The 17,458-nt window shown below is 40.5% G+C and overlaps 1 protein-coding gene across 1 annotated transcript in view; it reads right to left on the bottom strand.

The window, feature by feature from the left end:
* The window catches only part of TBPL2 (TATA-box binding protein like 2), a 28,375-nt gene extending 11,530 nt beyond the window's left edge, over positions 1 to 16,845 (bottom strand). Inside the window, exons 1-6 of the mRNA XM_041757800.1 lie at positions 16,801 to 16,845; positions 14,543 to 14,950; positions 10,896 to 11,356; positions 10,163 to 10,250; positions 7,624 to 7,715; positions 1,608 to 1,775 (exon numbers count right to left, since the gene is read on the bottom strand). Coding sequence (XP_041613734.1) covers positions 1,608 to 1,775; positions 7,624 to 7,715; positions 10,163 to 10,250; positions 10,896 to 11,356; positions 14,543 to 14,950; positions 16,801 to 16,845 — 1,262 coding nt within the window. The remainder of the gene's footprint in view (positions 1 to 1,607; positions 1,776 to 7,623; positions 7,716 to 10,162; positions 10,251 to 10,895; positions 11,357 to 14,542; positions 14,951 to 16,800) is intronic.
* Between the last annotated feature and the right edge of the window lie 613 nt (positions 16,846 to 17,458).

Raw genomic sequence — 17,458 nt, 5'->3', positions numbered from 1 at the left:
TCTCTGTGACTATCATAAATAAATAAAAATTAAAAAAAAAATTAAAAAAAAAACTGGTTCAGAATGAAGATAGAACAGTGATCGACCTCCTCCAAGTGGCTAAAATCAGTCCATCTGATGAATTCTCACCCTGCCCTGCTGGCCATTTTACCTTTCCAGAAGGTGGAAATAGTGACAATAAGCACTCCTACTCTAGACTTACAAAGATGATAATGTTGGTGAAAAAGAGATGGAATTTGGGAGAAATGGCATGCATCATTTTAGAGCCCTAAACAGCCAGAAAGTAGGTGCTAAATCTAATACAGACAGGCAGAATTTGAGCAGAGATCTTTCATACATTCAGAAAAAGTTGGTTCAGAGAGAGAGACAGGCCAGAAGCCCATGATTGAGAATCTGGAAGAAAAGATGGCTCATGTGTTGAGAGACTCCTAAAAACAAAGGTTTTACTATGAATCCACAACCCATCCCAAGATTAAAGAAAGAAAAAGATACCTAAAGAGCATTATTTCCTGCATGGGGGCGCTTCCCAGTGAGCTCAATGGGTACATCACAGACACCCAATAAGCATATGCTGAAAAAAATTAGTGCAGAGGAAAAAAGAAAATGCAATCAGGGGGGAAATAAACAGCACCTGAATAATATCAAAGCGAAATCTCAGCATGAACTAGGATTTTTGAAAAGCTAGGAAAAAATAAAGCAATTTTTAACAGCTGTTCAGATCATGCCTCAAAAAGAAAGTCAACAAATGTTAGAGAAAGCACAGCTCTGTCACTAGGAACTCTGTCACTAGGAATGATCACTCAAAGGCAAAGAGGAGGAAAAGTGGAGCAAAAGGACAGAAGTTCAGGCTAGAGGAAGAGAATTTAAGAGCATCTGTCATTGTAGGCAGCGCAAGAGGCTTGGCTAGGTATATCGGCTTCAGGGCAGTGTGCTCCAGTGCTGACCAGTCCGCCTCATTCACTGATGAGGGCCTGATTGGCTGGAATAATCACCAAAGCAGCTGAGGAAAGAGGACATGGTCTGTGCATTTGCTGGTGAGATGGGAAGTTACTGTGAAGAAGCAGGCTACAGATGCTCCCTGAGGAACAGGGCTGCACTGAAGAAGGGGGTGGGGGGGACCTGTTGCTACACAAACACATAAAAACCCCTGTGAGCCATCTACCTGACCCATCTCCTACTCCTCCTCCTCTGGCATTGCCACCACCAGCAAGCCAAGTGTGCCTGTTTCAGAAATCTGTAGGGCAGCTGAGTCTCAAGCTTCTGGCAAGAAGGACAGACATCACCCGTGAGCTTGTTAGAACTGCAAATTTAAGCAATATCTATGATGATGCAGCCTAGGTAGGAAAGGGTTTTAATCAGCTGGCCAGGTGAGTAATTTTACAGGTGAATAATCAGCTGGCCATGTAATTTAATTTTGAGAACCATGGTTTCAAAAGATCAGACAGAGACAGAACCAGGAAGGATTTAAGCACAGCACCTGAATTCCTTCCCATACAGTCTTTAAAAACAAAAATACCATTTTCTTGGAAAGATACACTAGATAAGCAGCCCGTAACACAACAGCTTCAAGATCTTGGTCAACTCAGAATGTTATAGAACAGTCATACCTACTGAACTGCTGGTGAGTTAACACCAAACCTTCCAGACTGATGGCAAATCTCACATCACAGCTTCCAACCATGTTCTGAATTTTAAAATCGAGGAATCTGGCTGGGAACCCCAGCTTCTGCACCACACGAGCATACTTCCTCGCTGCGAGTCGAGACTGCTCTTCACTGGGGAGGGACAAATGTATTTGAAGAGGTCTTAATCACCATGCCCTCTATGCTGCTTGGGCTGTTTTCACACACTTCCCTGATTGTACTTTTACATCTATACTGTGTTTATCTTTCAACGTATACTACAAACCTGTAGATATTGAGGACCAGGACCAACTTCCCCTACTTTCGTCCCTAGCACCTAGTCAGAGGTATAACACAATGGTCACAACCAAATCATAAACACATTTTCATCTGAATTTGTCATCTTCCACACATAGGGGTTTCTCTTTTACCTGTTTTAAACACTATTAGATACAATGAACTATTCCACAGGTTCTCAGAGTGTGTCCTCAGACCTGCAGCAGCATCACTACTTGAGAACTTGGTAGAAATGCAAAGTCCCTGGTCCCAGCCTCACGCACTCTGGGGCTAGGGCACAGCAGTCCGTATCCTTTTTTTTTTTTTTTTTTTTTTTTTTTTAAGCAGTCCATATCTTAACAAGGCCTCAGGATCGTGACACTCAGTAAAGTCTAAGAACATCCTTCCAGTCTAAAAGTGCAAGCCACTTAGATGGGAACAATGGCAACAAAAATAAGGACACATGCATAAAATCACATGAGGAAGTAAGAGGTATGCCAATTGGGTGGCAAAGATGACATGGGGACTTGGATCTTCATGCGACATATATATATATTTATATATATAAATTATATATTTTTGGGATCCCTGGGTGGCGCAGCGGTTTGGCGCCTGCCTTTGGCCCAGGGCGCGATCCTGGGGACCCGGGATCGAATCCCACGTCGGGCTCCCGGTGCATGGAGCCTGCTTCTCCCTCTGCCTGTGTCTCTGCCTGTGTCTCTGGCTCTGTCTCTCCTTCTATCTCTCAAGAATAAATAAATTAAAAAAAAATCTAAAAAGAAATAAATAAATTATATATTTTTTAAAACATAGAAACCCTTCAAAATCTGCCCAGTAACACCTCAAAATCTGCCTGGTTTTGTTCAGGCTTTCTCGCAGAATGGTCACTCAACTGAAGAAATTCATTCAATTCTGTGGCCATACTCTTCCAACTGTCCTGCTCTGACCCTAAATCCAGTTCACAGAATGTGAAGTTCTAAGATGTGAGGCTTTATTTTTCATTACGTATGTTTCAATGGTCACTGCAAACGAAACCATGAGTAGCAGGGATTGCCAAACAGGGACAAAACCTGGTGGGTGAACCATGTGAACCCCGCTCTCTCTTATGGGTTGCCCATCTTTATGTTGAAAAATCAGACATCTGAAAGACAAGCTAGATCGAATTTGTTGTTTGCCTGGACCAAAGGAAGCATTCCATTCTCTTTTCTATCTAGATTCTTCACCATACTGCCCCACTTATGTGTATTAATTCCTTCACATAGTTCACTCCATTCCACGTTGCTTCTCTTCACCCACTTCTAACTCCTGAGATGTCTCTAACAAGGTCATGTCTCCAAGTTAGCAGCGAAATAAACAGTTTCTATTTAAAAAAATACATTTTTCCAAATGGGCCATGACATTTTCCATCGTGCTCATGTTTGTAAAGTCAAATTTTAAGAGTCTGGGTAGCCCTGTAGTTTCATGGGATATTAGTTGTGAATGCGACATAGAAATTCCCAAACAACTTGTGGCTAAAGTCTACATATACGTTCCTGAAAAAACATTAGGAACAGAGTAAGAACTTTGAAATATCACCACCAGGGGTGATAACCACTGATTACATTTGACCCTTTTATGCCTTTCCTGTGCAAACACAGGTATCCTTCATTAGCAAACTCTGGTTATTAAAGCTAAAAGAACATGTTTGGATACATTTTTGGAGATAATTCTCATAAGTCTTAGACTAACTAAATTTCACAAATCTCTACCCAAGACTCAGGAACCAAACAGATTTGGGGAACAAGTATCTCTTATTATCTAAACTTGTATCCAAGCTTTCACCATCACCTTTTGGAAACCAGATCAATTCAGATAGGGAAAGATACTCAGGAATATGTGTGTAATACAAGCACATTTTAAAGTGAAAGCTGGATAATAAACTTACAATTTAGTTGCCTGTCCCCCTACAACTTAACACAATGTGATCATCCTTCTAAATTGACATATGTGTTTTAATAGCTAAATATAATTTTATGATCTAATCAAAATTCTAAGTATTTGTCTCCCTCATTTTTAAATTTTTGTTCCCCCCCCTTTTTAAGTACTGCTGAAATGAACATCTTTGCAGATACCTTGCAGAGTTGTCCAATAAGGATTTAAAAATGGGAGATTTCTAGATCCAAGGGTACATGGATCAATAGAAGAGAAAGCCCAGAAACTTACCCAGATACATGCAAAGAATTTAATGTGTAAAAACAGGTGGAAGGAAATGGATTGAGAATAGATTACATAGATGCAAAAAATCCTCAACAAAATATTGCCAAACCATATACAATACATTAAGCAGACCATTCACCATGATCAAGTGGGACTCATTCTGAAGATGCAAGAAGGATTCAATATCCACAAAGCACTCAACAGGATACACCACATCAACAGAACAAAGGATAAAAATCATTTGATCATCTTAATAGATGCTGATAAAACATTTGACAAAATTCAACATCCATTTGTTAAGAAGACTCTCAACAATGTGGGTTTAGAGAGAACATACCTTAGCCTAAAAAAGGCCATATATGAAAAACCCACAGCTAATATCATACTCAATGTGAAAAACTAAGAGCTTTCCTTCTAAGATCAGGAACAAGACAAGGATGTCCTCACTTACCACTCTTACTCAACATAATACTGGAAGTCCTAAACACAGCAATGAGACAAGAAATAAGAGGTATTCATACTGGTAAAGAAGAGATTAAACTGTCATGTGCAGATGACATGATACCATCTATAGAAAATGCTAAAGACTACCTAACAACTACTAGAAGTAATCAATGAATTCATTAAACTGAAGGATACAAAATAAATACCCAGAAATTGGTAATATATCTATACGTTAATAAAAAAGTAGCAGAAAGAGAAATAATGAAAACAACTCCACTTAAAATTGCACCAAAAAGGACAAAATATGTAGGAATAAACTTAACCAAAGAGTAAAAGACCTGTACTTTGAAAACTATAATACATTGATTAGGGCAGCTCTGGTGGCCCAGCGGTTTAGCACCGCCTTTGGCCCTGGGCCTGATCCTGGAGACCTGGGATAGAGTCCCACGTTGGGCTCCCTGCGTGGAGCCTGCTTCTCCCTCTGCCTGTGTCTCTCTGTCATGAATAAATAAATTTAAAAAAAATACATCAATGAAAAAAATTGAAGATAACATAAACAAATGAAAATATTCCATGCTTACAGATTGGAAGAATATTGTTAAAATTGCCCATATTATCTAAAGCAATCTATAGATTCAACGCAATCCCTATCAGAATACCAACAACGTTTTTCACAAAACTAGAATATCAAATTTTGTATAGAACCCCAAAGACCAGGGATCCCTGGGTGGTGCAGGCAGTTTGGCGCCTGCCTTTGGCCCAGGGCGCGATCCTGGAGACCCGGGATCGAATCCCACGTCGGGCTCCCAGTGCATGGAGCCTGCTTCTCCCTCTGCCTGTGTCTCTGCCTCTCTCTCTCTCTCTCTGTGTGACTATCATAAATAAATAAAAATTAAAAAAAAAAGAACCCCAAAGACCCCAAATAGTCAAAGCAACCTTGAGAAAAAAAAAGCTGGAGTTATCACAATTTCAGATTTTAAGATATACTATAAAGCTGTAGTAATCAAAACACAAAAACAGATATATAGATTAACGGACAGAGAGTCAAGAAAGAAACCTGTGATTACATGGTCAATCTATGACAAAGGAGACAAGAATATAAAACAGGGAAAATACTGTTTCTTCAATAAACAATGATGGGAAAATGATAGCTACATGTAAAAAAAAAAAAAGAAAGAAAGAAAGAAAAAAGAAACTGGACCACTTTTTAGCACCCTACATGAAAATAAACTCAAAATGGATTAAAGACCTAAATTCAAGACCTGAAACCATAAAAATCCTAGAGAAGTCAGTAATTTCTGATATCAACCATAACAACATTTTTCTAGATATGTATCCAAAGACAAGGGAAACAAAAGCAAAAACAAACAATCGGGACTACATCAAACTAAAAAATTTTGCATAATAAGGAAACCATCAACAAACCAAAAAGCAATCTACTGAGTAAGATATTTGCAAATGACATATCAGTTAAGCAGTTAATATCCAAAATATATAAAGTACTCATACAACACCAAAAAATAATCCAATTTAAAAATGGGCAGAGGACCTGAACAGATATTTTTCCCAAAGAGGACATACAGATGGCCAACAGACATATGAAAAGATGCTCAACCTCACTCATCATCAGAGAAATACAAATCAAAACCACAATGAAGTATCACCTTACACCTGTCAGAGTGAGTGAAATTAAAAAGACAAATAACAACTGTTGATGAGGACGTGGAGAAAAAGGAACCCTGTACACTGTTACTGAGAATGTAAATTGGTGCAGCCACTGTAGAAAACAGTATAGAGGTTCCTTAAAAAATTAAAAATAGAAATACCCTATAATCCAATAATTCCACTATTGGGTATTTACCCCAAAACATAATTTGAAAAAATAAATGTATTCCCATGTTTACTGCAGCATTATTTACAATAGCCAAGATATGGAAGCAACCTAAGTGTCCATTGAGAAATGGAGGATAAGGAAGATATGTTTTATATATATAGATAGATATGTTTTATGTATATATATATACACACACACTATATATATATTATGCCGTCATAAAAAAAGGATGAGATTATGCCATTTGAGACACTATAAATGGTCCTAGAAGATATTAGGCTAAGTGAAATAAGTCAGAGTGAGAAAGGCAAATACCATAGGGAATGCCTTCTTAAGCATGAAGCCAAACATCAAAACCCTAAAGAAAAACTGGACTGTATACACACAAAAATTTTAATTGTATAAAAAAATAAAACACCATTAACAGTAATTTGGGAAATAACAATTATAGTATAAGCAGAAATACTTACATACAAAAAGCTGTTTACAAATGACAAATATCTCCATAGACTATTGGGCAAAAGATACAGTAGGCAATTTACACACTTACGAAAAGTTAGTCTCACTAGCAAATTAAAGACATGTAATTAACACTTTTTTTGCCAAACCATTTGGCAAATATAAAAAAGTGTATTAATATCAATGTTCCTTGGAGAAAATGAATCTTGGTGTATCTCTAGAATTAAGATAAATTTGTACAACCTTTCTGGAGGACAATTTACTACTCATCTTCTAACACTTTCAGGGAAGAGCAGCTCTCACACTACCGTTTTATGGTGAACGCATCTAGATCAGCACAGGGCTTACTCTGCATGAGTCCAGGAAAAATGAGTCTTTTAAGAGTTGCTTCCAGAGCTAATGCTCAAGATAATGGTCAAGAAGTACCTAATTTGCCTCTTTTATAAAGTTCTAGCCATTTATCTGCAATAAGGAAAATATACAATAACTACTTCCCCAGGCTTATAATAGGCTTTACCACTACCATAGTTTTCAAGTGCACAAGTTTTTAAGAATAAGTTCTAACAAGTTCTAACAGCCTAGCTAAGTCCCCTCAGTTTAATGGGGCAGCTGCAAAGTGAGACATAAGTCAGTATTACACAGCTGAATGTTGTTAACCACAAATTTGCCATTTCATGAACTTCAGCAAAAATATTTTGCTTCTCCCATGTGTTTTGCAACATGGATACTATCCTTCCTTGTTTTGCACCCTGAATTATTTGTCTGATAAGGGTGGAAGGTGGTTCCACATACCTTTTGGCTCCTGTGCAGACCATTTTCCCAGAACTAAATATGAGGGCTGTCGTTCTGGGCTCTCGGATCCTCATTATGACAGCAGCAAACCTCTATATACAGAAGTCAAAGGACAATTAGCCTCTGCTAGAATTTAACACTATTCCAGTTGAAAAGCTGAGCTGGACATGAAAACAGTCTTGAGTAAACAGAGATTGGATGGGAAAGCAAAAAAAAAAAAAATGTCTCCTCACGCTAAGGTAAACAAAAATAATTCTAAAATGTCCTTAAGAAAAAAACAAGAATAAGAACAATAAAGCTAAAATTTGAGTGTCTAATTCAAGCCCAAGGCTAAGAGCTCTACAAGTTTTGTCTTTTTTTATCCTCATGACAGAGCTCAATTGAGTCCATGATTATCACCATTTGGTACACAGGGAAACTAAACGGTTAACTTCCAACATTGCACAGGCAATGGTAAAGCTGAAATTTAAAGCCATGACTAGGGACACCTGGATGGCTCAGTGGTTGAGTATCTGCCTTTGGCTCAGGGTGTGATCCTGTGGTCCTGGGATTGGGCTCCCTGCTGGGAGCTTGCTCCTCCCTCTGCCTATGTCTGTCTCTCTCTCTGTATGTCTCTTATGAATAGATAAATCTTCAAAAAAAATATAAAGCCATGACTAATCAGATGTTGTGCCATTTACTCTGAAACACTTCCTTTTTCTTTCAAAGAATATTTCGTGGAGGGGAGGGAGTACGAGGTATGTTGTAGGCTTGCCAAGACCGTAGAATGTAGTAAAAAATAGCCAAAATATAGAACAGAATATATATATTGATAGGTATGCTGAAGAAGAATGACAAAAAAATGATGTGTCATTTTTGAATGAACCACCATAGCAGTTCTCAGTATGGTCTGTAGCCCAGCAGCATCGGGAAGCCCTCCAGGTGGTGCTGATACAAGGGGCTCTGAGGATGGATGCCTGGCCTGACACAATGATATGTCACCAAAGACCTGCTCCTCCTCCTGGCCCTACACAGGCACCCGCTTCTCCTGCTCTCATCATACCCTAGCAAGCTGAGAAGGAAACCTGAGAAGGGTGAGTATTATGCAAGACTGCAGCTTCCATGGGTTGAGGGGGGTCTATAGGACCAAGAAAGGACTAGCAATTTCAGATTAGAAATGTTGACAGTGAAATACCCTGAGTCAAGCACTACACAGAGTTGATGGAATCTTGAGAATGTTTTCCAAGTGTTTAAGGTAACACTCTTACCCAGTATTCATTTTATTAAATTTGTAAGGTAGCTTAAATGCCAAGCCAGAATTTCTCTGGCTGTCAAGTCCAAGTTTGGATAGTTCCTATATACAACAATAACATGGAGAGCAGAGCGTGACGGACAATAAAATATGCTTGAGGCACCTGGGTGACTCAGTGGTTGAGCATCTGCCTTTGGCTCAGATCGTGATCCCAGGGTCCTGGGATCAAGTCCTTCATCAAGCTGCCCACCAGGAACTGCTTCTCCCTCTGCCTTTGTCTCTGCCTTTCTGTATCTCATGAATAAATGGATAATGTCTTTTTTTTTTAATGCTTAAATATGATGATTTAATGGTGTGGGCAATCATGGCTGCAGCCATAAGAATCCTAGCTTATCATTGTGATTTTGTGCTCATCATAGCCAGCTACATGAAATAGGAAAAAAAAAAAGAAGGAAATATTTGGCTAATATTCAAGTACATTTAAATTCGGGTGTCAGCAAGAACATTCCCACAACAGCAAAAACAACTTAATCCATAAATAGCTGATGCTGACAAGGTCCTCTGCATTCCTACAAATATGGCCTTTTTCATCTAAGGCCATAAATCCTCCACCACCCAAGACTGTGAACTCTTCCTTAGTAGGGATCAGGTCTTGCTCATCTCTGCACTCATAAGTACAGAGACTAGCAAATTACTAAATGTTGATCAAATGAACAAATCTACCTCCTAGGATAACAGACCATTAAAACTGGATGCCTACACTTGGCAGGACACAACAAAGAGTAGATTTTATTAAATATGAGCAAAAAAGAAATCCCTGAATCTTACATTGGTATGCAGAAGCTTGAACTTCACATTTTCAACAATGCAGTGCTCTCAAGCAAGACAAATTGTAATAGAAAAATATGTGTCAGGTAGGTGGGATAACATTTAGAAAAAACTACTTCCAGAACTACGATAGCATTTTAAGAAAGTAGCATCCCCATTGACTGAAAGTGGTCATACTGAAAAATCTTTTTTTGAATGACAAGGGGTAAAATCTTAACTTTTAGGTACTGCTCAATCACCATCTTATTCAGCACAGAGAATGAGGTTATTTTTTTTATTACTTCAAAACAAACAATGAGGCAACTAACCTCTTGAGTTGCCAAAGCTTTGCACTAACAATTTTTTTTTGTTTTAAAAAACAAAAACATAAAAAAAAAAATAAAAATAAAAACAAAAACAAAGAAACAAGTCAATAACATGATCATATGAAGTAAATCTAAACAGAAGCTAATTGTTGAAAGGAATACTGAGAAATCTCACCTTAGGGTTATACTCTGCATTTTTTGCATGCAAGGCTATTTTCTTCAGATCCAATTTACAGGCCAGGTTTACAGTGGAAACTATATTCCTGAAGAAATAAGTCAACTTAGAAAATTACATCAGACATAAAAAGTAAAAAAAAAAAAATTAAAATGTATTGACTTCCTCATTTATAGATTGTAGAAGATTAGCAACTTCTAGGAAGAAAATTCTCAATGTGAAATACACAGTAACGTGAAGGACCCTAGTAAAATATACAAATTCCAAAGAGGAGTACTATAATAGCTTTTTCTAATATGTCATGCCTAGCTATGAGAAAATTTTAAGTCTTTTTCAAAACCATGTCTCAAAATAGAAAGCATAATTCCAAATCAATTTGCAAATTGAATTCAATTTAACATCTTTGTATTCTTTGTGTTTAACCAACCCAACCCCAACTCCAATTTCTCAGCAATTACAATGCTTTAGGTATAAATAATACAATCCTTTAAGAATGTACATACTAACTCTTAACCCTCTCTTAGGAGATCAAGAACTAGGACTTCATTCATTTTACAGATAACCAAACTGTCTAAAGCCACAATCCATTAAGAACTGATAAAAGAATAATTAAATCTGAAATTCTCTTCCCTACACTATTATTCTGAAATTAGTGGCCATCACATTTGGGAACATACAACGTATACCCAGGAACATCACCCACTAAGAACACACACATACACAAACAACTTACTGTAGTTGAGGCACAATTCCAGAACATTCTGAAACGGGTGTCATTGGTGTCATGGGAGTTATAGACACCAGAGGCATAGAGTTTGGTTTCTCAAGAGAGGGCTGGACCGAGTCAGCATCAGCAGGGTACAGGTGTGAATGGGAATTCAACAAACTGCTGCTGCCTATTAAGCCCAGACCAATGTCCTGTTCTCTGGGTAACGACAACCTACTTTGCTGACTTTGAGTTTTACAATTTTCTTCAATTTCATGCTTGCTTCTAATAACACTCTGGTCTTTATTTTCTTGGGCAAGTTCATCCGGTAGGAAGCTAAGATCCACAGATGAGAAATGGCCAGGTGTTTCTTTGACTTCTTCAAGATGTGAATTAAACACCATCTTTGGATTGGATGAATTAGGCATGTACACATCATCAGGTACAACTGGGCTGAGCACTGGTAACCTGGGTGGAGCGAGATCATCCTAGGCCATTCCCAAAACAAAATGCAAGAAATATAACAGCAAGTCACACCAAAGAGATACCACTATAACTAGCAGGCAGTATGTTCAAGATGCAGAGCAGTCCAAGATAGCTTATATTCATTCCTTACCTCTTTCCATAAAGTATCACTAATGTTATATTTCAGAGTTATGGCACACTTGATAGAAACAGGAAGGTAGATCTTTTTCTTTTTTTTTTAAGATTTTATATATTTATTCATAGAGACACAGAGAGAGAGAGAGGCAGAGACACAGGCAGAGGGAGAAGCAGGCTCCATGCAGAGAGCCCGACGTGGGACTCCATCCAGGGTCTCCAGGATCATGCCCTGGGCTGCAGGCGGCGCTAAACCACTGCGCCACTGGGGTTGCCCAGGAAGGTAGATCTTAAAATGTAGAGAAGGCATTTTTCAAAAACTGTTTTTCCTACATTAGATTCATAGTAAGTTGCCACTCTAAATGTAATTTTGTAAGAAAGGCAATGAGCAATCATATTGTGTGTGCTTTGGGTCCTCTTTCTGCCTGCCCTCTTTCCATGCTGCCATAATGTTGCACATGGATGTTCTGGCAGATGCTCTCAAAAGCATTAACAATGCTGAAGAGAGAGGCAAGTGCCAGGCCAGGTTCTTCTTATGCCATGCTCTAAAGGCATCATCTGGTTTCTGTGATGATGAAGCATAGTTATATTGGCAAATTTGAAATCACTGATGATCACAGAGCTAGGAAAATTATTGTGAACCTCACAGGCAGGTTAAATAAGTATGGAGTGATCAGCCCCAGATTTGATGTACAACTCAAAGATTTAGAAAAATGGCCGAATAGTATGGTTCCTGTCCTGCCAGTATGGTTCCATTGTACTCACAACCTCAGCTGGCATCATGGACCATGAAGAAGACAAAAACACACAGGAGGGAAAATCTTGGGATTCTTTTCCTAGGGATATAATACATATGTGCAAACAAAATACCTCAATGGACAAAATAAAAAATTTTTTAAAATAGTGTGTACTTTGAACTGATTTATTGTACTCCTTGATTATGAACTTTAATTGATTTAAGTATTTTTTAGAGTTTTAAATTCATATTTCATAAAGAGACAAGTGAAGGGGGAACCCTGGGTGGCACAGTGGTTTGGCGCCTGCTTTTGGCCCAGGGCACGATCCTAGAGACCTGGGATCGAATCCCACGTCGGGCTCCCGGTGCATGGAGCCTGCTTCTCCTTCTGCCTATGTCTCTGCCTCTCTCTCTCTCTGTGTGTGACTATCATTGAAAAAAAAAAAAAAAAAGAGAGAGACAAGTGAAGGAAGCTTAAGATAGTCTTGATTACTAATCAATAATCAACTGAAGACCCAACATTATTCCTTCTAGTCAAAGGGGATATAAGCAAATATTCTAGTTTTGCAAATTTACAATAGGAAAACAGTTATTGAAATTTAAATGGCAAGAACGGTTTAAATCAATGTATTGTATTTTCAGTCTGGGGAAGGCTGCTCAACCTCCATTACTTTCAACTAGGGAAGGAGGTTTGCAACTGAGAGAAGCAGTTAATGCAAAATTCATGGGCTTTTTTATGGAAAAAAAAAATCAATTACCTTGATACATATATTACCACCTGCTTCGCCCAAGCTGCAGACCTAGATTCCAGATTCAAAATCTGGAAAAGCACTGCTTGCAGGATAACCTCATCCCTTAGAAGATCTGACTTCTGACAACTGAACATTCTCAAATAACTCTTGTTGGGTCTTCTCCACGATAGACCTAGCTCAAGCTTAACATAAAATGTCTGGCTAGACCCTACTGAATTGTTCTGTTACTCCCAGTCCAGCAGATGGCAGGGGTGACTAATTGTTCAAAGAAAACACTTCTTTAGAAGAATGCAGCAATTCTCTTGAAATAAGATGTTGGACTGTCTTATTTTGAATTATCTAATTCTCCCTCACTTACCCGCTGCTCCACAGATGGGCTTTAAGCAAAGTGAGGTGGGGGAAATGGCCAGGATCCCTTTCCATGGTCTCCTGGGCTTCTCCTGGCAGAAAGGATCTCATCAACCAATTTACACTAAAGCACTATTATCTGCAACAATCAGCACCTCCCCTCCTTTTTCCCATTATGGCATTTTAACAGGGAGGAAGCTCTCAGCCAGGGAAACCCTGCTTCCACGAGGACTCTAAGGCAATGGTAACAAAATACTGAAGGGGGATGTTTTACAGCAATGGAAGCTTGACAGCCTCCTTTAAGGTTTACTGTAGGAACGGGATGCACGGACAGCATATTCACTGCAACTTGGACCTTCTAGCTGAAGAACATTTTTGTTGTCTTTGCAGTACCATCAACTCCTCCCTCCTGCGTGGGCTTTCCTTTGCTATGTTAAACGCAACGAGGCTTCACTATTTCTACTTTGGTGCTAACCGTTGTCTTTTTAAAAAATCTTTCTCCAGGCCCTTTGCTTTTCGAAGGCTCCTTGCTCTCTCTTCTACAATATTTGACTCTAACGAGTTTTTAAGTTAAAAAGAAAGAAAGAAAAGAAAGAAAAGAAAGAAAAGAAAGAAAAGAAAGAAAAGAAAGAAAAGAAAAGAAAGAAAAGAAAAAAGAAAGAAAAGAAAGAAAAGAAAGAAAAGAAAGAAAAGAAAAGGAAGGAAAAGAAAAAAAGCCCTTAAGAATTGCGAACTGAAAGAAACCACAGGTGTCTCCAATTCCAATTTTGCAACCCCACCCCGTGGACCTGCAACGGCACCGGTAGCCATCCTGGCCAGACTATTTCTGGAGGCCTGTTCTAGGCCTGTTCTTGGCATCGAGCCCCCCCCCCCCCCCAAGGTGCGAGACCCAGGCCGCGCGGGATAGCCGGCCTACGTCTGCCTTAGCAAAGCAGAGACAGTCTGGAACCAGAGACAGTCCCCAGGGGAGACGCGGCAGCGCTAACGGGCCTGGACCGTCTGACCGTGGCCCGGAGTCACACCGCCCCAGGCCACCAGGTTTCACGCCTGGCTGGCCACCGTGCAGGTTAACTCCCCTCTCGAAGCTTCTTCGTCTCCACTTAAGGATGGAGACAGCCTGGCCCACCTGCCACGGGGCTAGGAAGCTAGGAGTTCCCTAAGGGACACTGAGGCGCAGCCCCTGGGGCTCGGGACTGGGCGCGCGGGCCCGGCGACAGCGGCGGCGGCTCCGGGCTCACCTGGGCGAAGCACTGGTCCAGGTAGAGCTCCAGGTCCGTCTGCTCCTCGTCCATGGGTGGAGGCCGCAGCGCCCAGGGGACCGGAGCAGCGGCGGCGCACGAGCCCTTTATGAGGCCGGGGGCGGCGGGGGCGGCGGGGGCGGCGGGGGCCTGGCCCAGGTCTCCCTCCGCGCCCGCCCCGCCCCGCCCCGCGCGCGCGGACTGCGCGACCCCAGTGCGCAGCCGGAGAGGGGCGCGGAGCTGGGCGCGGGGCACCGCTCCCGGGGAAGGGGGCAGGGGGCGTGCCCGGGGGGAGACCCGAGGGGAGGGGCTCCCCGGGGTGCAGTCACACCCGACCCGACCGCGACTCCGCGGATCTGGAGATTTCCGTCCGGACCCACGAGTGCGGCCTCTGCCTCCCAGGACAGTCTCGGTGTCCGCAGCGTGAGAAGGGAACGCACTGGACGCCGAGAAGAGCGAAGGCCATCCCCACCACCCTGCTTAAGGGATGGTTTGTTTTTTTTTTTCCTCTCCTGAACAGAGCAGGTGGAATTTGAGACCCCCTTACCCACTCAGGTGTAGTGCTTTCAGGTTATGATTGCTTCTCGCCTTCCAATCCCAGGTGTGTTTTCTCCAATCACAGAGAATTCAGTCTAAACCTGCATACTGTCTGAAAGGAATATAATACTATATGTTAATTATACTGGAATTAAAATTAAATAAAAAATAAGAATCTTTAAAAAAGGGGGGGGGGGCAGCCCGGGTCGGCAGTTTAGCGCCGCCTTCGGCCCAGGGTGATCCTGGAGTCCTGGGATCGAGTCCTGCGTCGGGCTCCCTGCATGGAGCCTGCCTCTCTCTCTCTCTCTCTCTCTATGTGTGTGTGTGTGTATATATACATATATATGTCTCTCATGAATAAATAAATAAAATCTTTTAAAAAATAAAGCTACATACAATTGAATGTGCTGCTGCAGTTTGGGGCAACTCAAGAAGACAATACAAAGACCAAGTATTCGGGGTTGGCTCTTAAAGTCATTATTTTAATTTTTAACGACTCAGCTTTCCTAAGAACTTAAATGTGCAGGATGATTCTATAAATCTAATGGACACTTTCTATGTAAGATATTTCAAAATGTACATGGAGACCTACATAAAGTACGTCTTTCCTGTTAGACTATACTCTCTGAGAGCAGGGATTTTGATTACTCATCTTGTGTTGCTGTACCAAGCTCACAGATGATCAATAAAACTTTATTGGTGAGTGAAACTGCCCTCAAAATAGAGCATGGAAAGCACATTATGGTAGAGACAGATGGCTCTAACCATCAGATGACAATAGAGATCTTATAGAATTTCTAATCAAGAATACAGGAAAACATCTTGATAAAGCTGACTTTTATATAATGGTTTATAATGCATGTAATTTTGTTACAATTATGCCTACAGAAAATGTTTTGCATAGTACCTGCCTGGTGGCTGAAATACTAGCTCTTGGTTTTGTTATTAGACTCTTATGTACTGAATCGTGTTCTGCCTCAGGTTCATATGTCAAAGCTCTAATCCAATATGACTGGTGTCCTTATAAGAAGAGAGAGACACCAGGGATGCATGTGCACAGAGAAAAAGGCCATGTGAGGACACAGTGAGGGGGCAGCTATCTATAAGCTGAGGAGAGAGGCCTCAGGAAACCAAACCTGCTGACACGTTGACCTTGGGTGTTCAGGTTCCAGAACTGTGAGAAAATAAATTTCTGCTATTTAAGCCACTCAATCTGTGCTATTTTGCTGTGACAGCTCTAGCCAACTAATATATAGAATTATAAAGCGTCTCATCATATGTGGTAGACAGAATTCTGAGATGGCTCCCACAATTCCTACCCCTTGATGCCTACAGTTTCTCCCAGTTATTCAAACACCAATCTAGGTGCTACTGTAAAGGGATTTCGAAGATCTAATTAAGGTCCCAAACTGGAGATCCCTGGGTGGCTCAGCGGTTTAGCACCTGCCTTTGGTCCAAGATCCTGGGTCCTGGGATGGAGTCCCACATTGGGCTCCCTGTGTGGAACCTGCTTCTCCCTCTGCCTCTCTTTCTCTCTCTTTCTTTTTCTGTGTGTCTCTTATGAATAAATAAATAAAATCTTAAAAAAAAAAAGTCCCAAATCGGTCAACTTGAAGAAAGATATAGATTGTCCTGGGTAAGCCTGACCTAATCAGATGAGATTTTGAAAGGAACTGGGTTTTTCCTCCTCATGTGGGAGATTCAAAGCATAAAAACCTTACCACGAAGGAGTCTCCACTGCTGGCTGCGGAGAGGACTGGGGCCATGTTGTAATGAAGGCAGGTGACATGTAGGAGCTGAGTGGCCCACAGTTGACAGCAAGGAAAAGGAGACCTCCTCCTATAGTTGCAAGGAGCTGAATTTGGCCATAAACAAAGAAAAGAATCCCTGAAAGGAACTCAGCCTGGTCTGTACCTTCATTTAAGCCTAGGAAGCCCTGACCAGAGAACCCAGTCACACTGTGTCTGGACTTCTGACCTATGCAACTGTGAACTTATAAATGGTGGTGTTTCAAGCCACTGGACTTGTGGTAATTTGTTTCTCAGAAATAGAAAATGAAAAAAAGAAAATGAACGCATCATAAATTATAAATAAGAAGCAGAGACACAGATTTGCAGTGACCCGCAGTGCAAATGGTAAAGTAAATGAATAAAATGTAAACAATAAGCAAATTTGAGTAAGGGATACATGAGTGTTCCTTGTACTTCTATTTTTGTAACTTTTTGGTTTGAAATTATTTCCAAATGAAGTTTCAGAATAAAAGAGGTGTATCTGTTTGGGTGAATGTTTTTAGTTGCTTTGTTGAGAGTTAATTTGTCCAAAATCTTTTTTTTAAAGATTTTATTTATTTATTCATAAGAGACATAGAGAGAAAGAGAC

This window comes from Vulpes lagopus, chromosome 6 (genome assembly GCF_018345385.1).
Source record: "Vulpes lagopus strain Blue_001 chromosome 6, ASM1834538v1, whole genome shotgun sequence".
In the NCBI taxonomy this organism is placed as follows: Eukaryota; Metazoa; Chordata; class Mammalia; order Carnivora; family Canidae; genus Vulpes; species Vulpes lagopus.
The sequence above is the reverse complement of the archived record's forward strand: the minus strand, read 5'-3'. Positions and strand labels throughout refer to the sequence as shown.